Below are 27,847 nucleotides of genomic sequence, written 5' to 3' on the forward strand. Positions count from 1 at the left end.
TTTAAAATGGGGTGGTGAGTTATGTTGTGAAGAGAGTAGTCATTCTTGTGAAGTTATCAGGGGTTACACAGGGGGAACGTGGGTATTAAGTGGGTCTGGCTCACACAATAGGACCCAGAAAGCAAAAACAATTCAGTAATGTTCTTCAACTTTGAAATAAGCTAAACTTCACCTTTCTCCATTGTTTCTAGTTCCCCAAATGGCCTTGTAAGAAAAGTGGGGTTCACAGTGTGGTGGAAAGATAGATGTTCAGAAGCTCAGAGAGATTGTGGGTCCTGGCAGGTCTCTGAAGCTGGCTCCAGAGCCTCCTCAGAAGTGAGTCAGGTGTCCCTCCAGCTTGAAGACAGCCTATCCTCTTGAGGACTCTGATGGAGAGGTTAAGGGACCTCAGGGACTCCAGACGCCAGTGAGGACAGGCAAAAGGAAGATTACTAGGAATACAGCAAGAGATGTCCCTGGAGACATTTTTGGTTTCTTGACCAAAATGAGATTAAGATCTTGAGGGGGTAGAAGCTTTGGTTTGAAACCAATTGTATATTGTGTAGGGCAGGAATGGGGGCACCCTAGAAGACAAGTTCTGGATCTAGGGTATCAGAAACACTTGGAGCTTTTGTAAAACATGAACTCCTGCTCCCATGCCCACTTCCACAGGAAGACAGAATAGACTCTCCAGAGGCAGGGAAAGGCTGCAGGATTTCAAAAGTGGAGGTCAAGACAGAGGACAGCGGTGGAAAAGAGCAGGCCCAGGCCTTAGTCCACAGAGGGAAGGGGTCTGTGTAAAGCTCTTTAAGAGCATAGGTAACTGATAAATCCCATGTCAGCCTGGTCCCAGACTTTAAGTCCTCGCCTATTCTAGGGGTCAGGAAATCCCGGTCCTGATGTCAGTGCTATCATGTAGTGGCTCTGTGACCTTGGTCAAATCACTTCACCTTTCTGAGTCTCAGTTGCTTCTACTGTAAAATCAAGGAATGGTTGCTAAGCTCTCTCTCCAGCTCTGAAATTATAGGTCTGTGGTTCTAAAGATTGTTATGGCTGGTTATTCCATTCAGAAGACCAGAGCCTGGGTGCTATTCCTTTGTTTGTGGACTGTTAGGATTCAGCTGACCTGGGGCCAGCTAGCCTTTCTGCCAGCTTCCAGGCCAGAACCACACCTGATCACTTAAGAGAGCTTCCCCAAAGTGGAACACTGCTTCTGTGTGAATAAAATTAATGAAATTAGAAAATATAAAAATGAGGGTTCCATGGCCCAATGAGTTTGAGTATCTGTGGCTTAAACACATTCAACATTTTCTTTTTTTCACAGAACTTCTCAGAACCTTCACACATCCGTATGCATTTTGAATCTCTCAGAGGGAGAATAAACAGAATTTCACAAAAAAATCGGATCATGGGATCCATTTTTCTAAGGAGCAGCCCATCAGATTAGTGTTTCATAGAACACCCACAAAAAGAAGTTTCCCTATACTGGCTCTCTCTTTCTCTAAAACTAGTAACAATTGCAAGTTAAGTGGCCCTTACTCACTTTTTCCCAAAGTCTTGACTTTCAAGGTGGGTAGGAGTGTTTCCATTCTTCTACTCTGGAATCCTGAAGGCAGATGATCTTTTGTCACAGTCTCCCTAGCGTAGCCTTGCAGGCAGTGCCAATGATTTTTGTTAATTGCTATTGAATTCCCATTGAATTGACACCCCTCACAGTTCCCCATATCAGTCCCCCATGCCTCCCTGCAGCAGATGCTCACAGATTGCCCCTTCACCTTGATAGAGAGGTGGAGAAAGACAAGTCAACATGGGCTTCGGGCTTCTCTGAGCCCAGAGCTTCCTCTCGGGGACCTGGTCTAAGGATCACTGTGGCTGGATTGACAGATAACAGCTGTTGACTCTGGTTTGGGGTTAATTTTCTATAAGATAAAGGAAAAAAGCTGCTGGAATCCCCCACCTAAGGAGTACATACTTCGTGGGATGGAAGGTAAGCTTGGGGATGTGGAATTGGCCATCTTATTTGGGCATTAAAGGCTGGGTTGCACTCCCTTGGACTCTGTTTTTACACCCCATTTTCCACACTCATGTCTTATCACTCTGCCCTCTTTATCCTTCATCCTTCTTTTGGGGTCTTTCCATCTCCTTCCTGCTCTTCTAAGCAGACAGGCTCTCCTTCCTCTTCCCCCATCCCAATCTCCCAGTCCCCTCTTCACACCCCCGCTGCCCTCCCAGCCTGGCAGCCTGCCCTGTAGGAATGTTAATTAGCATTCACGATTTAATTAATTCAGTAGCTAATTAATGATGGGGGGGTGGAGAGCTGGGGTGCAGAGGAGCGGGGGGGGAGGGGGGGGCGGGGCTGGAGGTGGCAAGGAGAAAGAGTGGAGGCTGCAGAAGGCATTGCAGATGGCTGTGTGGTGGCTGGCACCGTGCCCACCGCTATGGATGCAGACACGCGCACGCACACGTACACACACGCCAAAAAAAAGGAAAGGGTGATTGAGGAATAAAATCAAAAGCAGGGAGAGAAGGGCACAAGGGCCCTGGGAACTGGGGGTGGGGAAGGCTCTAGATCTATTTGAATCTGCTCCGGAAGTGGAAGAGGAGGAAAAAAAAGAAACCACTACAGGCAGCAGAGAGAAGAGAGCTCTCCGGATACCCCACTCCACCCCCACCCCACCCCAGCCACCCCTCCTCCTTGGCATGGGATTCATGGGCACCAGCTGAGGACAGGGTCCCCTCCCACTGCTTGCCATAAATATTGGCACTGAGGACCCAGACTTAGAAGGACAGGACATTCCCAAAGAAAATTGTGGGGGTTTTTTAAGTTGCTTTTTAAATATATATATATATATATATATATATATATATATATATATATATATATTTAAAACATTGCACCCATTTTGGTATGAGGGCGAAGGCGAGTGAAAGAAGGTGACCGAGCCAGGAGGAGAGAGCACAGATGGCTTGGTGGTGGTATGGTGTGGTGAGTTGTGGGAAGGAGGAGAGGGGGTCTGGCAGAGGTTGGGGGTGGGCAGAATGAGGACCCTGTTTTCTTTTTGGTTTGCTGTGGATGAAGGAGAGAGAGAGAAAGAGAGGGAAAGGGGGTGGGGAGAGAAGCGAGACAGATGGCAGAGTGGAGAGGCGGCAGCCAGTGCCGGCACTGCCCAGCCTGGGCGGACCCAGCTCCCCCCACCCCCCCCACCCCCGCCTGCCAGCTTTCCAAATGCCACCCTTCCCCCATCCTCCCCTCTCCCCATCCCCCTAGCTTGGCACTGATCTCCGAGAGAGAGGGAGGGAGGCTGGGCAAAGAGCATCTGTTCCTTCCATTCTCCCAGCTCTATCGGCTGCCAACCTAAGGCCATCGTCTGCCTCCATCATCCCTCCACCCGCCTGCCCGCCCGCTACCCACCCAATCCCAAACGGGTGCTGGATCAGGTGCCGAATCTGGCTGCCTCCTCGGGTAGACCCGTCACTATGCATTGCTGTGTGTCTGCCACCGCTGCCTGGCACTCATGGGGCCGTGTGTGTGTGTGTGTGTGTGTGTGTGTGCGTGTACATGTACGCATAAGCGCATGCTGTATGTGAGCCTCCTGGGCATGGGTGGGGGTTGGCACTGCGGTTGCCAATCTAGTGTCCAACCAGAAGGACAGAGGGATAGAGTGGAAGAAGGAGGGGAGAGGTTTGGGGCCTGGGAGGGCAGAACAGGGCGCATGAGTTGCTTCATGCTGCCTGCTTACAGGCATTGGCACTGCAGCTGCCACCCTTGTGCCCGCGGAGATGGGAGGAGGCGATTGGGGAGGGGGGGTGGCAGTAGGAGTCCTAGTGCTCTGACAGGAAGGATTGCTACCCGGGGGCCATTGGCATCACACCCGTCAGGCTGGTGCCCTGAGCTGGGGCAGTGGGAGCAGGGGCCCCAGGAGGCAGAGAGGAGGGACAGGGGTATGTTAATGATGTTCCTTGTCCCTCTGGAGCTTAGCTCTGAGAAACGGTTGGACTATGAGATAGTTAGCCTTCTTCCAGTCTGGGAAAGTAAAGTGGTGGAAAGACTGGCCAGGGAAGTGCCAAGAAATTGTCTAAGAGCCAGGAGAAGGGATTGTGCCACTGCTCCCTGGGGAGAGCTCCTCAGGGCTGTCAGTCTGGCCCTTTGTGAAAAGCAAGGGGTGCCGGTGTGAGGCATGGATGCTGGCACTCCCTAAAGAGCCTGGCACAGGATGTGGCATTGTGTGGAATGGAGGAGGGTGGTAGTGCCTCTTGCCAATCTGGTTGAGAAGATTTCTGTGCCAGGGGTGAGAAGGACAGTAAGGTGTGTGTGTGTGTGTGTGTGTGTGTGTGTGTGTGTGTATGAGAGTGAGTTGTTTGAGAGGATAGACTTTTTCTGCCAGGACCTCCTTCCTGTTCCCTCTTATACTGGAGAGTGGAACAACAGACGGAGAGAGGCGTGAGGACACAAAGGAGGAAGCGCGGCCATTGCCAAGACCCCAAGGAAGAAGGATGGAGAGCGCTGGCAGTCCTGTCTGGCCCCCGGCCAGTTTCCTGCTGAAGATGGCCAAATCCTCTTGCCTGGTCTGTGTATGTCACTGGGCCAGTGTGGTGGGGGTGGGGGTGGGGCTTGCTTGCTAAGCTGGGATCTGGAATGGGAAGGGCACTTTTCTATGGATCCCATTTGGACTTTCCACTCTAACAAGTGAGGTATCTGATTTTCTCCCTGGTGCCTTCCTCTCCTCCCTCCCTCTCCCCTCCACCCCTCTTTCATCTCTCTATCACCATCTGGGTCCTACTGCTTGGCACCCAACCAACTAGATGCTGCCACGCTTGGCAGTGCTGCACTGGCACGTGAACAGTGTCTCAGATCCTGGCACTGCGGCAAACCCAAAGCCGCCAAACATGCTCACGACCGCCACTTGGCGGCAGAGAGAGGGGGGGTGGTGCACATGGGCATGCCCGGCATCAGGCAGAGCTCTGTGCTGGGGAGTGGCATGAGAAGGGACCCCCAACAGCCTGCTGCATCGGTACTCTCCAGCCAACCCCAACTAGACACCCACCTCCCTCCTACCTCACTGTCCCCAAGAAAGGGATTTAGCTGCTACCATACTCAGTGCTTGAGCAGCTATCTCAAGGGAAGCTGGAACACAGAGGGACAAGGGCACAGGCAAGAAGCCAAGTCTGGGGCTCCAGGCCAGTGGTCTATAACACCTCCCTGGACAGTGAGGACAGAAAAAATACCAGCAGGGTGAATGAGAGCTGTAGAGAGGCCAGCCAGCTATGTTGTCACAAAACTGGTGTCAGAAGAGATTGGAAGAGAAATAGGAAGGAGGGACCCTCAGGCCTTGCTTTTGGGTATGGGGTGGTTTGTGCCTGTATGTATTTCATCTGCCTTGTGATTGGCTGAGCTATGGTTGAGATGAATCAGTTCTTTCTCCCTTGTTAAAAGGCCCATATTCAATAATAGTCCTAGAAAAATGAAGAGGTTGCTCTAGGCCTAGAGAGGTAGGCAGATACAAGAAAGATAAAGTCTTGTCCTTCCAGAAATACTATTTGGGGAGATTCAGTGTTTAGAAATTTCTCAGTGGTACCCCAGTTAGGTAGAATTTGGATAAATGTCCATGTCTTTGAAATCCATCCCTGGAAGGGAAACCACAGATCAGCAATGAGCCCTCATAAAGAGGAAGGCTTCTAGCAGGAGCGTCCCCAGCATCTGTGGTGACACAGACAACCCCTGTGACTCCAGAAACAATGCCTCAAAACTGGGCCTTGGGCCTTCATCTGGAAGAACTTCTAGTAGGTTGGGCTTTCCTTGCTTTCTAGGTAGCTAGAAGCTGTGGATTAGTAACTAGGAAGAGATTCAGGTAGATTTGGCTGGGTGATGTTGAGGGAGGCTGGATGGCTCTGATGGAAGATAGGACCTGCCCAGAGGAAAGCCGAGCCATTGCCATGCTGGACTGAGCTGCTTAGGGTTGGGGCAGTTCTGGTTTCAGCCTTTATGGAAGTGGATGCCAGCTTCAGAAGAAGGGAGATGATCCCCACAGCAGAGGAAAAAGCAGGGAGACACTCAGTGAGATGGGTGAGTGGACAATGTTTCTTTTCTTCTGTTCAAGAATAGCCAACTTAAGCAGAAGACACAGTCAGATTTCCCAGATGTTGGAGGTGGGAGTGACAGCAGGATAATCTGAGGTGATGCTAGGCCCTGGTGGTACCCCCTGGTGTAACAGGGTTGAGCCCTGGGTGCTGGAGAGTTAGGGGAAGGTCACAGATGTATAGGGGCTGAGTAGCCCAAATCGGGTTCTTCAACTCCAGAGAGCATGGAATCACTTCAGGAGTTTCTCATTCAGCTAATTGAAAGTGTGGTTCAGAAGTATGCATTTAAAAAAAAAAAGGAAGAAGAAGAAGAAGTGTGCATTTTTAGCCATCACTCAGGTGACTACAATGCAGGTAGACAGAACTTGGAGAAAATGTTCTAAGAGTCAGCTATAGGAGAGTTAACCTAGTCTAGATTTCTCAAGGCCTTTTCTATCTTCTTCCCCAACTACATGCATGTCTTTATGCTGCCATGCCTGTGATATGTGTGTTGTGGGACGTGTGTAAATGTGTTTTGAGTGGGAACAGCAGGAGGAATAGGACAGATTGTGAGGTCAAATCAGGCAGATTTATCTGGTTAGAACCATGCTTCTCATTGGCAGTAGTTATCACAGGAGAGTCCCTTGGGGAACACTTCTAAACTCTGATGGTTCGCTGCCCTATGTTTCTGAAACCACCCCTGAGACCCACTAGGTTAGGAGCATGGCCAGGAGATGGCTCTCTCTGGTCCAGTAAGATGTGTGTAAATTCTATGGCTCAGTACAGGATGAGTCCTAATTCTACTTCTTGGAAACAGGTCTGGGTCCTGGGTAGTAGAAGGAGAGGTCAGCAGAATACAGGGCATAGCCTACTGCAGATACCCAGCAAGATGCAAATGATGCTGCCGTTTGAGCACTTGGTGGGAATGAGCACAGTGTGTGCCGTTCAAATCCAGTTTAAAAGACATGGTACAATGTTGGATGTCGGGCCAGGATTGTCGACGTGGGGCATGGTAAGCTCCTACTAATTACCTGTTTCAGCCATTGTTTGTGTAAAAGCGTGTGTGGTGGTTGGGTAGGATTAAGAGTCAACCTCAGGGGGCTCCTGGCAGGCTCAGTGGTGGAGCATCCAACTTTTGAACTTGGGGTCATGAGTTTGAGCCCACGTTGAGTGTAGAGATTACTTAAAAAAAAAAAATGTCAGTCCCAGGTCACCTTCCCCCATCACCTTCCTTCTGGTTCACTTATAATCAGCCTGCTTCCCTGCTATATTCTAGCCAGACACCTCTCTATGGCTGAGAGCTGCAGGAAGCACCAGGCTCAAACTACTGACAGGAAATCATGGCCTTTACCCCTTGTTTATCCTTTGTATAGAAGGTCGTCTGGGTTGTCTGTATGATGGAGAATAACAGGGTCAGTCCTCACCCAATTTTATGTTCTCTCCATAAAGTGTAGTCTCGCCCTGGCAGCTTTCCCTAGGGATTGCTTCCCATCTCTCCCCAGACTTGGTAAGCCATGGTCTAGATCTTCTATGAATGTTCTCTGTCTGGCTTTTCTTTCCTCTGCCCTTTTCACAGTGTTTCCAAGCTATACTCCTACAGACTGGGTCTGTAGCCCTTCTTGTTGTGGCAAGGGACTTCTTGGCATTCGAGCGTTTCTTCCTTAGTCCTCCAGGACATCCTCAGGGCTTGCAAGTTTCTCACTAGGTGCTTCCAGCTGGTGGTTTGAGCTTCCCATAGCAACCTAGAGAGAAAACAGCTCTTCCTCGGTGCCTACCCATCCTATAACAGAGTCCCAGCCCAGTTTATTTGTGCTTCTTGAAGTTTTCCCTACAGTTTCCTTCTGGTTTTTATTTTTATTTTTTAGATTTTATTTACTCATGCGAGACACACACACACACACAGAGACAGAGAGAGAGAGAGAGAGAGAGAGAGAGGCAGAGACACAGGCAGAGGGAGGAGCAGGCTCCATGCAGGGAGCCCGATGTGGGACTAGATCCCGGGTCTCCAGGATCATGCCCTGTGCCAAAGGCAGGCACTAAACCACTGAGCCACCCAGGGATCCCCTGGTTTCTCTTTTACCTCTCCTGCTGATAGTGTCACAATGCAGAGGAATGTAAGGTCCTTCCCCCATGGATTACAACATTAGGTCACCCTTCCTGACTGTGGTTACATTTCCCCTGTTTATCAGTTCTCCCCTACTATTGTATGTGGAGAAAATGAGGATGTTCTGGAGGCTGGTGGTACTTATGGGAAGTGTAGGTGACGGGACTGGGGGCCTGTCCCTTGTGCTTCTGTGCAGACGGGACCCATCCTTGCTGGCATGTGTGTATCCCTATAGCTCACTCTGGGTGCTTCTGCTGCAGTTTCTGACACTGTGCATGCTTGTTTCATTGGTACAGTTATATTCACAGAACTCTGTGTTTAGGTGTGAGTTTCTGTACAGAGATGAATGATTGGATGAGGAAATGTGCCTTAACACAACCAAGCTGCTGGAGGTTTGGGGAATTGATGATCTGATCTATAAGCCCTATGACTGGCTTAGGGACAGATAGAAGGAATTAAGCAGATGGGTGCTATTGGGCCTGGAATAGTTGGCTTTCTTGGTTCTTGGACATGCTTCTGCAAATTACACTCCCGAGACTAGAGGGTTGAGAGAAAAAGGGTTTCTTTTGCTGGCCCTACTACAGACTCTACCCCATTCGGCTGCTGCAGCTTCAGATTTTCTCATATTCTTCCAGAAGACTGAGTTTTGTTCCTAGTTGAGAATGGGGTACCTGGAGCCATCCCCACACGGATTCTGGTTTGGAGCAAAAACAGCCAAACTCACCTCCACCTCCTGTCCCTTGGTACTGATCCTAGCAGTCAGTAGGCTAGACCAGAATTTGGGTGCCTTAGGGCATGTCAGAAACCCTAGGTCTTTACCCCAGGCTGTGGAAGACCAATCCTAGGGGCCATGGATACAAACTCACTTTAGGGTTGAGGTGGGGCCTGTACTACAAGATTGGTGTTGATGTGCCAGGCATTGAAGTTGGGTCTACTACTCCCCAGGGAAAGCAACACAGTTTATCCAGGGGGACCTGGTGTTCACCTCTAGTTAGCATTCTGCATAGAGGCTGATGACCTGGCCCTCCTTCCCACAGAACGTCCCACTGCACATCTCTGAAGTGGGAGCGTTGCTGCTGGGGACCTCTGGTCTGAAATGGGGTTAAGGAGGAAGACTTCCAGCCACTGGAAACATGGAATGGCAAACCTAACTTCACAATCAGCCAGACTCTTGTCTTTCAAATTACAGGGCTCCTATAATGACAGTGGCTTAGAGGCAGCCTGTCTCCATTACGCAGTGTCTCTAGACCAGGGTGTCCTGCTGTAGGGGAATATGCTGGAGGGCAAGAGGAGGAGGAGGGATTTCTAACTATATTAACTCCAGGTAAAAATGTTCACAGTTCAAACTAAAGCCAACCTGTCCTGGTTGTGAACTCCTAAAAATGCACACCACCACACCTCTAATCATCCCATACCAGGTGTATGCCACGGTTTTCTTTAAAATGTTTCCTCTTTTTCTCCTCTCTTCTTTTCTAATTTTGTTTTCAACTTTTATATACAAAGTCACATTCCCTGAAAGCAGAGTGAAACGCTTCTTTCCCCTGACACATGCTGCTAAGAAAAATAGTTTTATACACAGAATTTCAATAGGAAAAGGATAGGAAAGGAGGGACACAGGAGATGCTGAGAGGCGGGAAGGGGGCAGCCAGAGCAAGACCGTGGTAGGGCCTGCATTTATAACAGGGTCACTGGAATGATTAATCTCACCCCACCTCAGTTTGCTCGAGTTGGGACTTGTAATTTTAGAAATGGATTGGATTGGAAGTGAGAATCACAGGACATGTGGGCACTAGGGACTTGGCCCCCCCTCCCCTCCCAGCTATTCGGCACATAAGCCACTGCTTTGGTATGAACTTGTTCACAGGGCAGAGTGACAGGCCAGGAAGTAGAAATCCCAAGGCTGACTGAACTTGTGTGCGTAAATTAAATGGATGCTGGTAGTGCAAGAAGCCCAAAGGGAGAAAGTTTACAGGGAGAATACCTCGAGGGGAGGTCCTGGGCCAGGGCAGTAGCAGGAACTATCTGGAGGACTGGAAGCTTTTGCAGGCTTTTCTTTGCTGAAATAAAACACCTGCTTTTCCACCGTGTACCACTTTAGCTGGACTCGGGTTAGCAGTTAATGCCTGATGCTGGCAGAAACAATGAGGTTAGAGGTGGGGGGACTCTCTTTTAGCTCATCCTTCTTGTTGGTTTCCCTTGGTGATAGCACCCTGTCAGAGATTCACCTTGTGCTTTGTGCTTCCATCATTGCCTTGCCTGCCCACCCCCTCAGCTGTCCTCAGCTCCAGAGTTCTGTGGGCCTCCTGGAAAGCCTGACTCCTTTTGGCAGTCCCCACAGCAGCTGCTGCTGGCCAGTGGGAAGAAGGGTGAGGGCAGAGGATGAGGAGGAAGAACACAGGTGGGAACAAGGGTCCCGCAAAGGCAAGGATTTCAAGTGACAAAAAAAATGTGAAGGGGCCCCTAGACACAGAAATAGAAGTAGGGGTTTGTGAAAGAAGCAAATGAGAGGACACAGCGGCTAGCTGCACTAAAGGGAAGCATCGCCAAGGTCCAGAAACCACACTGTACTGTCCACCCCTTTCTTCCTGGGACCACCAACATATTGGACAACACTGACTTTTCTAACTAGCGGCTGGGAACAAAGGGGTGTTCTGGTAAGTACTCAACTCAGGGGGCAAAGGGAGGTCTCTCCCCAGTCCCCAGGCTCTTCTCCCCATTACTAGCCTCTGACACTGGGCATGGCCAGGGCCAGACATCATAGCTTTCTGTGTTGAGCATCACTGTACCCTTGCAAGGACTTAAAGCCATTTGGTCTTCCAAAGACTAGTGATTTAAAGAAACCCTTAATGCAGGGGTGGGAGGGGGGGGGACACAAACAGGAAAGCAAAAACAAAAACACTTGTTTGATGGGAGAGTTTGCAGTTTTTTTTTCTGTATTTTCCAAGTTTATGTTTTACTTTAGTTCATTCCTCTGTCTCCATCTCTCTCCCATGCACATGTGCGCACGTACTTTCTCTCTCTCTCTCTCTCTCTCTCTCGCTCGTTTTTTTTCTTCTTTTTCTTTTTCTTTTTTTTTTTTTTTTGGTTGTGTGTGTGTGTTTCAGTTTTTTTTTAAGAACTTTGGATTTGCCGCTGGTGGGCAGCGCCGGTCCCAGAGGCTGGACCCTCCACATGGCAGGGCTGGGACAAGGGGCAGGCCCACGGCTGCTGAGAGGATCTCTGTGTTTAAAGCCTTTGAGAATAAGTTACTGCAGTTCCCAGGGTGCAGGGTGGGGGTTGGCAGAGGGGTTCCTGGCGGCGGCTTCCCCTAGAGTCCAGGCCGCAGGGGCTCATCAGGCGAGGAGAGGGTTAGGAGGGAGGAGTGTGGGGAGAGTGGGCTGTGAGCACTTCTCCCACCTGCCAACCTCCAGTTTGGTTAGTTTTGTGGGCTCCCTGCCCATCCCAGGCTCCAACCTTGGAAGCCAACTGGGTATTTGGAAAGTTTGGGAGCTGTGTGGTGCTCTAGACAAGGGGGTAGGGAGAGAAGGAGGAATAGCAAAGTTTGTTTTCCTTCCCCCTTCTTTGTCTTGGGTTTTCTTTTTCCTTTCTTTGCTTTTCTTTCTTTCTTTCTTTCTTTCTTTCTTTCTTTCTTTCTTTCTTTCTTTCTTTTTCTTTTCTTTCTTTTTTTTTTTTTTTTTTGTGTTTCCTCAGTCAGTGGAACAGCATGGGATAACATATACTTATGTGTTTGCAGGGGTTGACCATGTCGGGGGGTGACTGGGAATCCAGTGGGGATAAGGTTGTAGGAAGATGGACTCGAGGATAGATCTCATGTGTGGTGGGCAGGGCAGAGATGAGTGGACCATCAACATGACAAGATGGGTGTGTGTCTGTAAAGACGTAGGGCAAGGAGCCGCAGAGAATCAGTGTGTGTCTAGGGGCTGGGGTGGCGGGGTAAGGAAGGTGCAGGGAGGAGGCAGGACTCTGCTGGAGGTGGGGTATGTGAAGCCCACTGAGGGTGGGAGTTGAAAGATTCCTGTGAGGTGGGCGGAGCCGAGGTTGGGGTGAGGGATCTGAGCTCCCACCAAACACCCCTTGGGGTAAGGGAGGGAGCCCTGAGGCCCTCCTCTCTCCCCCATCTTGGTTTATCTGTTTATAAAGCTAGAAGTGTAGAGGTAGTAGTAGTTTTTGGGTTGGAGTCCGTGTGAGGTAATCTTGCTTCCTCTTTGGCAAAAGCCACAGCAGCCGTGGCAGCAGTGGTGGCATTGGTGACGGTGATGGGTGGGCCCCCTGGGGGTGGGGCCGCCTTGCGCCTGTGAGCCGAGGAGCGCAGGTGAGAGGCCAGGGCTTCATGCCCACTCAGCAGCACCTCACATGCCAGGCAATGGTAGGTGCAGATGGGCACCCGCAGTGGAGGGGGCACAGAACCTCCAGAGCCCCGCCCAAAGAAGCAAAAGGATCTCTGGTGAGCAGTGGCTGGGGCCTCCCCATCAAATGCCATCTTGCACTGGCGGCACAAATAGCGGTGGGTCACATCCACGGTGGAGATGCCAGTACTGCCTGACAGCAGCTCGTCAGCCTCCCCGGGCTCCCCCTCCCCTGGAGCAGCCAGTTCAGGAGGCTTTGGAGGCGCTGTGGCTGTGGGCTCATGGGGCTGGGGGGGTGGCTGGAGGAGGGCGTTGGGGAGCAGTCCGATGAGGGTCTGAGGTATCACAGGGTTCATGGGAAATAGCCCCTTCTTCATGCCATAGAGCTGCTGGAAGTAGGCCCCCTGCACCTGGGGGCCAAAGACAGCTGGTGGTGTGGCTCCCCCTGCAGGGGGCAATGGGAAGGGCAGGAATTGGCCCCCCAAGAGGGCTGGGACGGTAGCCTTCAGTGCTTTGAGGTTCTTGAGGGCATCAGTGGAGGAGTTGGTGGGGGCTGCAACTGGCTTGCGCTCACCGGAGACCTTGTCCCCAGAGGGCTCAGTAGGGGGACCTGGGGCAGGATCAATGGTGCCTGCTGTGGAGGTGTTAGTTTGCTCGGGCACAGGTCTCTGAGGTAAGGGGCAGCCTGGGCCAGCAGTCTGGACCACTGTAGAAGCAGGCAGAACTGATGTGGTGAGGCCGAGGAGGCCAGAGGAGGCTGCAGGGCCTAGGAAGATGGAAGGAGTGATGAAGGATTAGCTACCTCCTGGCCTGTCATCATTCCTGCTATAGGCCACATCCAGCCACACCCTCACCCACTCCCACCACCTAGATGCCATGCACCCTTCCCTCCCTTCTCTCCCCAGAGACTGGAACTAAGGAAGGCCACAGGAGGCTGGAGGTGGGAAGAGTCAAGGAGGAAAAAGAGGGGCACATCATTAGAGATGCTCTCTGAAGCCCAACCCCTCCCAACTTCCCACTCACCTGAACTGAAAGGAGCTAAGCTGCCCAGCGGGGCCTGGGCCAGAGCTGGGCCAGACAAGAGGACCGGGGCCAGGCGAGGCAGGGCCGGGGCAGCCCCGAGGGGCATAGAGGCAGGTGTGGTGGCAGGTGGGGCCTTGGGAGCCGGGGGTGCCTCAGGTGCTGGGGCCAAGTCATAGCACTTGCTTTCACTCTTCAGCTGTGCTCGGACTGCCTCTTTGAGTTTGGCCAGGTGCTGGCGTGAAAAGAGGTGGCCTCGGCAGGAGACATAGAAATCATACTTGACATCACAGTAGGGACAGTCGGTGCGCTGGGCTCCCAAGGGGCCCTCACTGCCGCCCCCAGCCCCACCAACTGCTGCCCCCTGCAGTTTGGCCTTCTTTTCCTTGGCACGAGCATTCTGGAACCAGACTTGGATGACTCTCTTGGGCAGCCCAATCTCCTCCCCCAGCACCTCACATTCCTGCATCGTCGGGGTACGGTAGGCTTCATAGCAGGCTTTCATGATCTTCAACTGCAGGCTGCTCATCTGGGTCCGATAGCGCCGCTGCCCCATTCCGTCTGGAACCCCGGCCCCACTTCCCATTCCTCCACTGCTTCCTCCAGCCCCAGGGGACTCTGGTTCGGCCAGACTGGAAGCAGATGAATCGCTGAGATCTCCTGCAGATGGACTGCAAGCCTCGCTCTCTGGAGATGCTTTAGATGGTTCTTCTGCACCCTCTTCCTCACTGGGTGGAGGGGGAGGTGGGAGAGGTAGAGGTGGCTCTGGTGTTGGGGCAGTGGCCTCTTTCCCAGGTGGTAGAAAAGGCAGGGGACCAGCAGCAGGGGTGACAGGGGGGTAGGGAAAAGCAGGTGCTTCTCGCTTTGGGGCCTCCCTTCCAGTCCCATCATCTACCTTGCCCAACAAGAGGTTGAACTTGGGGAAGGCTGCAGGGGCAGATGTGATTGGGGGCTTGACTGCTGGATTGGGCACCACTGCCCCAGGGGTGCTTCGAAATTGGCCTTTCCTTTCCCGGGCCCTGGTGTTCTGGAACCAGACCTGCACCACTCGCTTTTTGAGGCCCACCTCCTCAGAGATGCAGTCGAGCATCTTGCGTGTCGGGTTGGAGTCTTGCATGTACCAACGGTACAGGATCTCCAGCTGCTCTGGCAAGATGGTGGTGCGCAAGCGCTTGTCCTTGGGGGGCTCCCCCTCCCCTCCACCCCCTGCTTCACTGCCTGTGGGGGACAGGCTGCCCTCCTCCTGCTTCCGTTTGAGTGGCGGCCCTGGCACTGGCAGAGTGCCTGCCACCAGGGGGCTTCGCTCTCCAAACACCAGCAAGGGCAGATCTAGGAGGTGAGGGGCAGTGCTGGGTTGCACAGATGGCAGGAAGTGTAGCCTCCGGTGACTGGCCAGGAGGTCTTGGTTAGGGAAAGACATGGCACACTGGTCACAAGTGTGGACTGGGGAAGGCGAGGGAGGGGCCCTCCCTTCAGGGTCTTTGCCTCCTGGCTTTGTTGCCTCTGCTTGGCTCAACTCTTCCCTGTCTGGGGGTCCTGGTGATGGACCCTCAGGCCCTGTCGGGGGTTCCAGGCTCTGTTCCTCCTCTGCATCCTCCTCCTCTACCTCTTCCTCCTCTTCCCCTCGCTCTGCCTCTTCCTCCTCCTCTTCAGGGGGCCGGTCATCATAGCATTTCTTGAGGTGCCGTACCAACTCGAAAACACAGGAGAATGTGGCATGGCAGCGCCTGCAGCCAGAGGCTCCCCCGTTGCCACCTGCGGTTGGCACAGGCCCACCCTCAATGGCATTTTTACGTGCTTTCTGGCGGGCATTCTGGAACCATACCACCACCACACGGCTGGCCAGGCCCAAGAGACTTGCGAGCCGCTCCACCTCTCCATCCTTGGGGTAGGCACTGGTCTCAAAGAAAGACTGCAGGGCTTGGGTCTGGAACTCTGTGAACTTGGTTCTGGAGAACCTGCGGCCTGCAGGCACTAGGGGAGGCAGATTCCCTCTGGAACTTTCTTCCTCCTCTGGGGGCCAGCGTCCTGCTCGGCTTCGCTCCTCAGAGGGACGGGTACTCCCGGTCTCAGGCTCTGGGACCAGGAAGGGAGGGCCCAGCTGGGGAGCTGGTGAATCCAGGGACCCATCAGGAGGTTTGGGGGGTTCTGCAGGGGGTGGGTATAGACTATCATAGCTCTTTCGAAACTGAGCAGCATAACGGCTCAGGGCCTCAAAGGGCAGAAATCGGCGGTGGACGTGCTCTTCATGTGTCTTGAGGATAAGCATATTGGAGAAGAGTTTCCCACAGGCCCCACAGGCCAGCTTGTCCCCACCCCCCAGGGCCTCTGGTGGGGGTGGGGTTGGAGGAGGGGGTACAGCCTGCTTTCCTTCGTTGTACTGGATCACCAGTTCAAAGCCAAAGTTTTCTAGAAGGGCTTTGGCAGCAGTGCGGGCTGCTTCGTTGGGCATTGAGTTGGGGGGGGAGGTGGGCCCTGTCTCATTCCCCTCCTCTGCCATGGGGGGCCGCTCCCATTCCTGCTCAGCCAGCTCAGTCTTGGGGGGTGGGGGAGGGGGAGGAGGCGTGGCAGCTGGCAGGGACAGCAGGGGTGCAGGCCCAGCCAGTGCCAGCTTAGGCCCCACCTTGAGGTCATGGAGGTAGAAGGGCAGGAGCAGCTGTTGCTGCTGGAGCTTAAGCAGTGATTCGGGCACCAGAGGGAAGGGGGGCAAGACTGGTGGGGTGAAGAGAGGGGCTGGGAATCGGTGCAGGTCCAAGGGGGGTGGAGGTGGTGACAGGAAGGGCAACCCAGATATGAAGCCACCAGGGTCAGGGCCCTTCTTCTCAGTGCCCACCTCCCCCTCAGTCTCGCCTTCTTTGGGCTCTTCTTGGCCACGCTCTGGCCCCTCGGCCTTGGTGTCAGTCTTGGTCCCCCGAGAGCGAGTCTGGTGCAGAACTGAACGCATGTGGATCTCCAGGGTGGAACTCTGGTTGTAGGACACTCGGCAGACCGTGCACTTAAAGGGCTTGTCTGTGGCAGCGGCGGCAGGAGGTGCAGCACCTGCCTCTCCTCGGGCAGGGCCGGATGGGTCAATGGCAGCCTTCTTCATCTTGTGCAGGTGGGAGACAGAGTTGTAATGGACCAGGAGGATATTCTTCTGCGTGAAGGACTCCTTACACACGGTGCATTTATAGGGCCGGGCAGGGTCAAGAAACTTGTCCAGGGCAAAGTTGGTGGTCTTCCGATAGGTCAGAGGGTGGCGAGAATCAGCTGGGGCTGGCTCCACAGGCCGGGGCTCTCCAACACCCCCCTCTTCCTCCTCAGCCACGGCAGGTGGAGGGGCCATTTCTTCTGCTGAGGCCTCAGGCCGAGGGGCTGGAGATGAGGCTGGAGATGGGGATTGATCAGGGCTTCCCAGGAGCTTATCTGTGGTCTCGGCTGACAGTGGGGGAGGCTCAGGAAGAGGATCAGGACTGGCTTCTGGGGTCAGGTGAGGGCCTTCTGAAGGAGAGACAAGGGTGCCCTGAGAAGGGAACTTTGAAGTCAGACCCCACCCACTCAATATCTAGGGCACTCAATCCTTGCCTCAGGTGTCTTCAGATCCTCCCACTCTGTGGAGCCCAAATGCCCTTTCCTGTCACTTGGCAGGTTTGCTGTCCCTCTTCTTACCTGTTCCCTGTTCTCTGCTGGACACAGGCTCTGGCTCAGGAGCAGGGGGCTCTGGGGCATCCCCCAGTGGGCACAGAGTGGGCCCAGGCAGCACTTTGGTCGTAAAGGTCATCTCTACCGTTGTGGCCTGTAAGGGAAGAAAGTCCTGTGACGTCCCTGCACTGCCCATGCCCAGCCCATTTCCAGGGCTCCAACCTCCTCCTGGACACCCCGTCCCCCAATTCTGCTTTTCTCGAGATGAGAGGGCCCCGGCTGTTGCTGAACAGCTCTTGTTAGGACCTTGTATAAATGCAGGAGATGCTCAGCTCCCTCTCTGGCAAGCAGAGGCAGCCAGGCAAGATCTGCTAAGGCTCCCCCCAACTCTAAAACCCCTTCAAACCTGGGAAGTGTGGTTTCCTCACCACTACCCTCCCTGTTTCCCCGCCCCCCCAAACACATACACACCTGGACACCTTCCCTCTTCTTCCCCTCCTACCTGGCCCAAACGTGCCTCCTGGCTGGGTCCTCAGCCAACCATTACTCACCACAAGCAGCAGCTTCTCCACACACTCAGGCACCACGTTGTGAAGGTGGCTAAGGTGGAAGTGCAGGGCAGGCCGGCCCACCAGCTGCTCCTGGCACAGCGGACACCTGTACTTGGGCTGCACTGCATGCTGGGAGAATGCATGAGCCCTCACCTGGTCGGGCTCTGGGCTCAGGAAGCTGCAGTATGGACAGCAGAACACCTGGGGGTACATGAGTGGTGGAGGAAGTGTCAGGGCGGGGGGGACCCACCATCACCCAGCCCTGTGTTCTTGAACATATCACCACCCCCCACTCCCAATTTAGGGGGAGTGAGCCTCAAATGAAGGCATCAAGGCATCAGCACGGATCTAGCCAAAGGCAAGAAGCTGGCTCCTTCCTCATTTCCCTTAGTTTGGGGGCAAAGACCAGGGCTATACTTCCCTGTGCCTTCCTTCCTTCTGTGTCAGCCCTCTCCCTCCATTCTGGCCTCTGGCTTTCCTGTCTCTGCCTGGCTCACTTCTCCAGCTAACAGTATGGCCCCGTACCTACCTCCCCCCATTGAGTTTTCTTACCCACCCCCACTCTGTGAAATGGCTCCCCCAGCCCTCTGCACATCTGGATCCAGAGGCTCCATCCCTGCCCATTCTGCCTCTCTGATGTCCCTAACCTGAGGGTCTCCTAAAGAGGGGCCCTCCCTACCTGTCTGCTCAGAAGCCAGCTCATTCTCCCAGAGGTTTAGCAGCTTCCACTTTCTTTTCCTTGTCCCCTTCTTAATTTAAACAAACACCACAGCTCCCCCAGCAGCCCAGGAAAATTCTGGCCTGGCTCTGCCCAAGCAATCCTGCCCATACCTCCAGAGACGTGGGGCCAAGGGAAGGCCCTGTCTTCCAGCCTGCAGCTGGGCTCCCTGGCTCCCTTCCTCTCCTGCATCTGGTGCCCCTGGTCCAGGCCCCGTGTATTGGGGAGAGAATGGCCAGAAAGGAAAGGCATCCAGATGCTTACTTTAATGCTCTTACCCCAGGAGCAGACATCTGGACTTGATCTGCAGGAGGGAGCAGGAGTGAAGAGGGCCTGGCCAGCACTACTGTCTGTGGGAATGCAGTAATAGTACACACCAAGGTCCCATTTGGAGAGCTGTGAGAGGCAGCAGGGTGCCTCCAGGCCCAGGCTGGGAGTTTACTCAGAATCAGCATTTTCAGGCCACAGAGCTAAACCATCCAGGAGGTGTCTGGACCAGGCAGAGGCCTGAGGCCGGGAGACTCAGAGAGCTACAGGGTTTGCTATCTGGGACAGTCATCTGGGCTGGGGCCTCTACCCTCAGGAAGGAGGAGCCTGATGCTTCCCTGCAAGAGATGAGAGATCTCCTTCTGTAGATGGCCATCCATGTCTAGTTGTCTTTCTGCTCCTGACAGGAACAGAGAGCTGGGCTAGCAGCTAGTCTTGTGGTTTGGGCTTTGTCTCTTCATTCCTTCATCTGTGTCTTTCCTCCTCCACCTGCTTTCAGCCTTTCCTACCTCCATATATCTTCCGTCTTGCCCTGTCCCTCGTCTGGCCCTCCCCTGTCTTCTCCCTCTGTGCTCCAGCCCTGGAGCCGGCTCCACATCCTGTGTGGTGCTGAACACATAACTGGCCCTAGGTGGCCTTTCTCAATGTGGTGTTCTGAGATAAGTCACAAGCCTGACAAAATTAGGTCTACCTTTAGTCCGAAATCTGTGTGCAAAGCTCTACCGATTAGAACTTTAGGCTTTAGAATGTGAACAGATCTCAGCAACACCAGACCCCACCACCACCCCAGCTTTCCCCAGTTATCCCAGTTCTGACCGTGGTCTGGCTGGCACTGTCTCCTGGCAGGCCAGGCTTGTTCTCTGCCTCTTCAGAAGCTGAAAGGAGAGAAGATTAAAGAGACTCTGACAGCCCTCCCTTGTACTTTGCAGACCCCTAGCCCTTAAGATGACCTGATTTGTAGCAGAGAGCTTCCAGGGTCGGGGTTGGGCTCTGAGGAAAGGGGAAAAGGCGGGAAAGGACAAAGCTGTACTCAGTACAGGGAGAGGAGGCCCAGCAGAGCTGACCCCAGGTTAGCAGGATGGCCAGATGTGAGCCTTCCGTGGCTTCCCCTCCTATCCCTCTGGTGAGCCCTTTCTTGCTGCAGTTTGGCTCCCTGCGCCCAGGAGGCCTTGCTGGCTGTCTGGATTATTGCTGCATCCCATGTGCATCTCAGAATGTATGAGGATGGGGCAGGGACAGGGAGCAAGGATGGAGAGAAAATGGACTAGAAGAGCAACTCACCCAATTGTTCTGTTTTGTTCTGAGCATCTTTTTCAGGGGTGGGCAGTTCAGCTAAGTGGGTGACAGGAACCTTCCCTGTTTAGGATGGAGGGAGAGTCAGCTTAAAAGAGTGAAGCATCAGGAAAGGGAGGACAGAGGGCAGAGGAAGCAGGACAAGAAGCCAGGAGGAGAAGATGGATGGATGAGCCAACAGGCTGGAGAGGACAAAAAGCTGCCAAAAATAAATAGAGGCTGATGGAGAAATGATAGGGCTTGAACTGGGCAGGCCAAAGAGGTCATCTTTGTGAGCCCAGCCCCCCATCATTTCAAGATGAGGAAACAAGTGTGGCTGTAGGGAGCAGAGACGGGGCCAACTCAGCTCCCCCTCTTGACTGGTCCTGGAAGCAGGGAGCCCAGAAACATAAAGGGAGGGGCACTGAAGAAGAAAGGTGAGGTGGAAGGGAAGCAGGTGTGGTGGGCAGGAGGTGGCAGGTCTAGCTGGAAGAGGAGATTACCACTCAAGTAAGAATTGACAGATGTGTAGGAATTTATTTTCGGTGGCAGCCTAATTAAAGTGTTAAAGTTCCTTAACTCCATTCAGCCCTGCGCCAGGATCATTAGCTATTGATCTGGGCCCCTCCGGCACTTAACTCCAGCCAGCATATTGGCAATTCAATTAGCACCAGTCAATGCTGCCTGTTCCTGGTTCCTGCTGCCCGCGCCCTCACCCTTGCCCACCGCCGGCCCCTACTAAGCCCGGATGCCCGTGCCCACCTCTGACAGCCCCTTCCAGGCTCTTCTCCTGCACCCTCTGGATCAATGGCGCCTGGCTGGCTGTTCCCGGTCTCTGCTGGTACGATGGTACAACCTCAGCTGCCTAAGGGGGACCCTAAGCCCAGCCTTTGGGCTGAAGACCTCCTAGGAGACAGGAAGAGGCTGGGGAGCTCGTCAAAGGCTTCCTCTCTTTACTGCCTTTGGGCCAGGCCCACAGCTTCCATCTCCTTCCCACACGCCCTGGCCCAGCAAGAAGTGGATTCCATTCTTCTGTTTTTCTATTTCTTCTCTTTCCTGACCCGCTCCTGCCATCCCTAACACCTAGTGTTGCTGGGACGGTGGTCACCATTCAGAATCACTGGGTGATTCCTCCTCACCTCCCTTCCTGTCCTCTGCTCGCCCCCCAGCAAAGCTCCTGCCCTTCTCTGCCTCCTCCCTCCAAAAGCCTCTTGCTTCCCCTTTCACTGGGCAGCCCTGCTGTTCCCCAAGTCCAGTTTTATCACCCTTCACAGCTGGCTCCTTTCCACTTGCACTCGACTGCCCACAGACCTGTTTCTCCTCACCGGTATCACCTTCTCACCAGCCCCAGCTCCCGCACCTGCTGCCCGCCCCTCGCCCCATCCCCTCTTCCTCACCGGGAGTCCGGAGCTGCCCATGGCTGAAGCTCAGGATGCTCTGCAGAGCCGAGAGCCCTTCCTCGGCTGCGGGGCCACTCTGCAGCAGCTGCAGACGCCGCTGGGCCTGGGCGTCGCGGTGGGCCGGTGCTCGCAGGTGCTGCAGCACAGCCAGGCGGGAGGGCGTCTCCCACGCACACAGCAGGCAGCGGAACAGCCCCAGCTGGGCCCCGGCCGCAGCCCCCTCCATCTCCAGCAGAAACTGGAAGTGTGGGAAGAGGCTGCTCAGGCCAGAAGGGACAGACCCCTCTAGATCTCAGGGGCCCCTTCTGCCCCCCCAAGGGAGCCTGACCAGCAGTACCCCCTCCCTACCCATCTCTTTTCCCTCCTCTGGCCACCTGAGTATTACTTTTTCTCTCCCATCTCCTTCTTTTCCTCCTACCAATTCTGGATTTGTCCCTAGTAGGTGAATGGAATCTGGTTCCATCCTCTTCAACACGTGACAAGGTGGCCTGAGCAGACACCACACTCCCCCGACACCATTCAGTCCCAAACACCAGAAAAGCTGAATAAAGTCCTGGATCCACTCTTGTCTGTCTCCAAAAAGTTGATTATCCTGGTACATATGTGCCATTTTATCCAGTCCTGCCACCCTGGGTCTCCCCATCGCTCTCCCACTCGCTGTCTCGGTCCATGCCCATGCCCTTCTCTTCTCTTTGCCCAGGGACCCTGTGCTGTGCCCCCTCAAGTGCTAGGCTCTCCCTGCCCCACTCTCACCTTATAGATCTGGCTATTTTCTTCGTGGGCTGCACCCCGGGCATGCAGCTGCATCTTCTCCTTGCTGTTGGACTCAAAGTCACAGATGTTGCAGCGCAGGTGCAGTGGGGGGACAGAGCCGTAAGGAGCCCCATCTCCCAGGGGCACCGGGGAGGGAGAGCCCATGGCCCCACCCCCCTCCCTCAGGTGGGCTGCCAGCTGGTACTTTTGAGCATGTTTGTCAGTCTTGAGGTGAAGCTGAAAGTTGGCCTTGAGCTGGGTGCCATAGCAGCAGAGCTTGCAACGATGGGTGTCACCAGCCACCTCCTTCCATTCGGCCTCCGGGAGGCTTCGGCCCATGCTGCAGTGGTAGAGCAGCAGCTCCAGGTTGTCTGTGCTGAAGGCCTGGCACACTAGGCAGCGGAACACCTTCAGGGATGGGCTGTCATCTGGAGGCGGTGAGGTGGGTAGGCTGTCGGACAAGGAGCCCAGGAGCTGACTCTGAGGCAGGTGGGTGTCCGGGGAGAGGCTGCCAGGGGCTGGGGGACAGAGACAGATTAGTGGCCCAAGGGAGGGAAGGGGCAGGGGGGCAAATGAGGATAGTACTGAGGGAGCTGGGGTTACCAAGCTGGCCCTTGGGAAGCAGCAGGGACTCCAGTTTGGCCAGGGGGCAGGGAGGAGGGGAAACAGGTACAGAGCCCAGGCTGCTTACCGGGTGGGGGAAACTTGCGAGCAGGTGCTCCGAGGTGGTGGAAGCCGTTGAGGAGCAGCTGGGCATCCAGGGGCTTGTCTGGCCTTAGCCCGGGGCCAGGCAAGGGAGCCTGAGGCTGCCCTAGGGCCTGCGGCCCAAAGTACTGGAAGAGTTCAGGGGGTGGGGTGGCGGCAGCTCCTGCTTGGGGAGGGGGGCCTGGCCCCACCAGCCCAGGTGGCAGGCCCAGCGGCAGCCCCTGGTGCAGCATGAGGACGTTCTGCATGTGCTTCTCAGAGGTCATGTGGATGCGCAGGTTGCGGGAGATGTTGGTCTCATAGCTGCACACCTTGCACTGCCAGGACGATTTGGTTTTAGGCTCCTTGTCCCCGGCAGAGGGTGGGAGTGGTGCCTCTGGGGGACTACCCTGGCCTCCTGGGCCCGCCTGGAAGCCCTGTAGGTTGGCCAGGTGCTTGTCTGACTGCATGTGGATGCTGAGGTTGCCCTTGGTGGTGGTGGAGTAGTTGCAAACGTCGCAGCGGTAGGGCTTATAACCGCAGTTGTAGCTCTCCCCCCGGGCCAGGCGTGGGTGGGCGCCCCCTGCACTGCAGTAGCTGCAGTGGCTGTTGCTCTCCGGGTGCTTTTCCCGCATGTGCACATCCAGGGTCTGCTGGTACTTGTAGTGCCAGTTGCACTTGGGACACTTGAGTGTCTTGCAGGAGTTGCGAGAGTGTAACAGAGACATGTGGCTGGACAGACTGAGGCTCTGGAAGGCTGCAGGGGCTGGGGTATAGTCTTCAGCTAGGCGGTAGGCCTGCGGTGGGTCGCTGGGGTCTTCCGGGGAGCCAACTGCAGCAGGGAGAGTGCTGCCCTCCTTGGAGGCAGGTGAGCTTTGGTTGAGTGGGGGACAGAGCCCTCCATCCTCTTCTTGCCCCTCGGGGAACCAATCTGGCCCTGCCTCACCTGCTGCCATTGGCGATTCTTTGGCTTCGGTTGGGCTGGGGTCCCAGGTGGTGGGGGTTGTGGGCGGGGAGGGTGGGCTAAGGGCCATGACTTCTTCCGTAGGCAGGACAAGAGTCTGGGCTTCTGACTCCAAGGGCCCATCCTCAGGCTGGGCTACATTTGCCTCTGTGTTCACTGTGTTGCCATTGTTGAGGGGGATTTCTAAAAGGGGCTGAGCAGGTGGTTTTGGTTCCAGAAAGCTTAAGAGGGCCAAGCAGCCCTCATCTCCTGCCTGGAGCACAGCTGGGTTATCGGGCAGGCCCAGGTGTTGAACAGGGGCTAGCTTCACCCCATGAGACTGTGTGTGACCCACAAAAGCCTGGGGCCTGCTGAAACCCAGGCGGCATAGGAGGCAGAGCCAGAAGAGTGCCCCGTGGTCTCCTCCCCTGCTCCCCATAGGGCCATCTTTGGGATCTCCGGGCGGGTTTGGAGCCAGCTGGTAACTCCAGAAGGCTCCATCCCTTCCCTCACAGGTGGCCGGAGATGGCGCTGAGGTATCATGGGACAGAATTTGGTCAGAAGTGCTAAAGCCTTGGATTGGGTCAAAGCCATGTTGGATGTGAAGGGCAGTGAGGAGTGCAGGGGGTGGGTGGGCAAGGACGGGCAAGCCGGGCTCTTCCTTGATTCCCACCTTGCCCCAGGGGAAGCCCTTTGGTAACAGCAGTTCACTGCCACCTGACAGGGACAGCTTGGCCACTAGGTAGGCCTCACCATCAGCTGTGAAGAACAAATGGTTGCTTAGGTCCACGGGAGGGAGCCCTCCTCCTTTTTCCTGCTCCTTGTCCTCTTGTACTCCTAGGTCCTTTGGTGAGAAGCCACCACAGCCAGGCTCTTCTCGGGGCTCCCCAATCTCCTTTGGTGGGACGAGGCCACAGCCTGACTCCAGGGCCTGTCCCCCTGGCTCTGAGGGCCTCATGCTCTCAGAGGTGGAGGGGGCAGCAGGGGGATCTTTGGTGACAGGATCAGCGGGGGTGCTGGGGAAGGTGTCCAGAGGCGGGGAGGGGGCATCGTGCCCAGGGGGAGTGGCAGTGCCAATGGTCGAGGATGAGTTAAGGGAAGCCATGGCAGACGGAGGAGTGCCGGGGGTTCATTTCAGCGTGACAGCCGGTACCCTGTGGGGGAAATGTGGAGAGAGAGGGGCTGTGAGGTTGCAGGAGAGACACCCAGCCAGGCAGTTGACTCTCCAGATACTCCGGCCCCACTCGTTTCTTCCCTGAGCACCAGACTCAGGTACCTGTTTGCCAACTTGAAGCTTCACTTTAGTGCTAACGGTCATCAAAATTAACACGTCCAAAATCAGAACTCTCAATTTCTCCCCTGAACTTGTTCCTCCCCTCTTTCCTATCTCAAAAACTGGTACCGCCATTAGGCTAAAAACCTAAGAGTTTCATCTTGCCCCCACCCATACGCAACTGGACAGCAATCTCTCAGATACCTGTCCTGTCCCTCCATGAGCCAGCATGGTCCAAGCCACTGACCTCCCCAAACCAGTGCGACAACTCTAGGTGACCTCTGCTTCCACCACTGCCCCTATAGCCCAGTCTCCTATTCAGCAGCCAGAATGAGCTTCCATTTAATTCTCAATTATGAGAAATGCCAGACCTATATAAAAGTAGACCAAATACTATAAGGAAACCCCTTTGTACCTATCGCTCAGCTTCAACAGCCACCACCACAGGCTGGCCTTGTTCCATCTATATCTTTACCCACTTCCCCTTTTCCTATATTGTTTTAAAGCACATTTCAGGGAGCACCCAGGTGGCTCAGTAGGTTAAGTGTCTGCCTTTGGTTCAGGTCATGATCCCAGGGTCCTCCTGGGATCCTCCTGCTCAGCCGGGAGCCTGGTCCTCCCTCTCCTGCTCTCTATAGCTATCTGTCTCTCACAAATAAATAAATACAATCTTTTAAAAAATAAACCATATTACAAGTATCATAAAGAAGCATCTTTTAAAATATAAATTGCACTACATTCTGCTTAGAACCCATGCATGGTTTCTCACTGCACTGTGAATAAGATCCAAACTCATCCCTAATCTACAAAAGGATCTAACCCATCTGTCACCTGCCTACTTCTGACACAGCTTAATACCCTCCACCCTGCCTGGCTGGCTCCCTCCAGCCCATGGCTGTCTTTCTGTTCCTCAAACACACCAAGTTCATTCCCACCTTAGGGCCTTGTCTAAGCTGAACAGCTTACTCTATCTAACAGTAAGCCTCTTCCCTAAACCTCTGCATAGTGGCTCCTTCTCATTCAGGTCTCTGCTTAAATATCACCTCTCCCACAGGCCTTCCCTTCCTACTGAGGCTGACTTGCCCTGGGGGTTGTTACTTTCTTCAGAGATTTAGCACTACACGAGGTATTTCCTCATTTACTTATTTCTCCCTTCTAGAGGGTAAGTTCCAGGGGAGCAGGAACTTTGCTTTATTACCCTATCATTAGCACCAAGAAAGATGCCTGCCACATAGTCAATACATTATCTGTTGAATGAACTCTAGGAAAGACCCTCAGATTTTCCACTCGCTGAAGGAGTAATCAAGGTCTTCTAGCCAGAGAGGCAACAGTGAATTTCCACTGGTCTGCAGGCACTGTGCTGCTCTCACAGTGCCCTCCAGATCATCCATCTCTGGTCACAGCATGTGGAATAGGTGGGGGCTTCCCTGGCCAGCTGGAAGACAACAGCTTCTATGTGATTAGTCTCCTTCTCCCCAAAGAGATAAAAAAGAAAAAAAAAAAAGTAATAGTAATAATATTATTAAAAGCTAGTCAGATACATATACCATGGTCCTGGCACAGTGCTAAATGTTTTCATTAATAATCTCATTTAACCTAACAACAACCTTATTTTACAGACGAGGCAGCCAAAGATAGGTTGAGTGAGCTGCTGACAGGTCCAAGGAGGTGAAACTGCAGAAAGATTGGTGGGACATAGGGACCTGGGCTCCTCCATCTACTTGGGTCGTCTTTCAGACCCAGTACAGACCAAATGAGCCACCAAAGGTCTAACAGTAAGGATTCCCCTGCTCCCTCTAGCTGACTAGAAGCACCGGGCCTCCCCCCGCTGCTCCCAACCTTTTTACCTTGATTATTGCACCTCCCCGCCCTGCCCTCACCCAACTCACCAATTTCCCAGACTTCACCATCCCATACTTCTCCCAATGTCCCAAGTGGCCTGCATCCTCCCCAGTTCTTAATATCAGCCAATCTGTCATGTTTAAACCTTCAGCCCTCAGCCCAGTGCTTCCGGGAAGGGATAGGGCCACCTCTAACCCTCACTTTCAGATTCTTCCGTTAGGAATGGGTCTTCAGTCTGGCCCCACCTAGTGCCCACTTCCCCCCCTCCTCCTGGGGGGGCTAGCCAGGCGTGAAGTTGGAGCCATTAAGGAGCTCCTCGAGGGGCTGGATCAGCATGCTAATGAAATGCAAATCAGCACCTGGGCGAGAGGTGGGGGTCTGGGGTGGGGGGCGGTGGGAGAGGTAGTTGGAGAATCAAGAGGGAAGTAAAGGAATTATGATGGAGGGATTATCCTAGATAACCAGAAAGCAGAAGCCGGACACTGTCTGAGGATGGTGTGCCTCCTACGAATCCCTGGGGGTAGGGAACAGGCGCGCTGGCGCACGAGGGTCTGACAGTCCACTGTTATCTCCACGGCGAGGGCCCGCCATCCTTTCACTGCCCTACCTGGTGGGAAGAACTGAGGCTGGGCCAGAGGGGCTTCTCCCGGCCATGTAGGGCTGACCTAGGTGGTGCTCTGTTCCCGAGGCCACTGCGCCCACATCACATCAATCAACTACTTCCTCCTGGCTCCTGACTCACAACTCCAGATCAAACTTAACAGGAGGTGCTAGGAAGACCTAAGCCCCAAATCCTCTCTCGAAAGCTTTTACTTCCCAGGCCTGGAAAAAGCCCCTGCTGATTGCTAGCTGGAAACCAAAGGAGTTCAGCTTTGGGCTAGCTTGTGGGTGAGACCCAGACAGCCGAGGGGAGGTTGGCAGCTGTTTAAAATTGCAAATCTCCTCCCCACCTCCCCCTCCTCCTCTACAGGAAAGAATTTCAATTGCAAATTTGTCTCTGCCTCAGTGCACCCCCTC

The 27,847-nt window shown here is 54.1% G+C and overlaps 1 protein-coding gene and 1 long non-coding RNA gene across 10 annotated transcripts in view; one reads left to right on the forward strand and one right to left on the reverse strand.

The window, feature by feature from the left end:
* The first annotated feature begins 2,465 nt into the window (after positions 1-2,465).
* The window catches only part of LOC144320321 (uncharacterized), a 30,446-nt gene continuing 5,064 nt past the window's right edge, over positions 2,466-27,847 (forward strand). For 2 of the 4 annotated variants that reach the window (XR_013385844.1, XR_013385847.1), the window contains exons 1-2: positions 2,468-2,972; positions 4,396-4,551. This is a non-coding gene — a long non-coding RNA (uncharacterized LOC144320321). Of the gene's footprint in view, positions 2,973-4,395; positions 4,552-27,847 lie in introns of all 4 variants that reach the window. The other 2 variants (XR_013385845.1, XR_013385846.1) reach the window with 2 other exon arrangements.
* ZFHX2 (zinc finger homeobox 2) overlaps positions 11,040-27,847 on the reverse strand; it is a 33,021-nt gene continuing 16,213 nt past the window's right edge. For 5 of the 6 annotated variants that reach the window (XM_077908666.1, XM_077908664.1, XM_077908663.1 and 2 more), the window contains exons 2-10: positions 22,780-24,869; positions 22,089-22,606; positions 21,333-21,573; positions 19,945-20,019; positions 19,480-19,538; positions 17,679-17,879; positions 17,155-17,281; positions 13,510-16,986; positions 11,040-13,252 (exon numbers count right to left, since the gene is read on the reverse strand). In XM_077908666.1, coding sequence (XP_077764792.1) covers positions 12,273-13,252; positions 13,510-16,986; positions 17,155-17,281; positions 17,679-17,879; positions 19,480-19,538; positions 19,945-20,019; positions 21,333-21,573; positions 22,089-22,606; positions 22,780-24,820 — 7,719 coding nt within the window. In that variant the 5' untranslated portion in view covers positions 24,821-24,869 and the 3' untranslated portion in view covers positions 11,040-12,272. The remainder of the gene's footprint in view (positions 13,253-13,509; positions 16,987-17,154; positions 17,282-17,678; positions 17,880-19,479; positions 19,539-19,944; positions 20,020-21,332; positions 21,574-22,088; positions 22,607-22,779; positions 24,870-27,847) is intronic. The other variant, XM_077908668.1, reaches the window with a different exon arrangement.

Source organism: Canis aureus, chromosome 9 (assembly GCF_053574225.1).
Source record: "Canis aureus isolate CA01 chromosome 9, VMU_Caureus_v.1.0, whole genome shotgun sequence".
Lineage (NCBI taxonomy): Eukaryota > Metazoa > Chordata > Mammalia > Carnivora > Canidae > Canis > Canis aureus.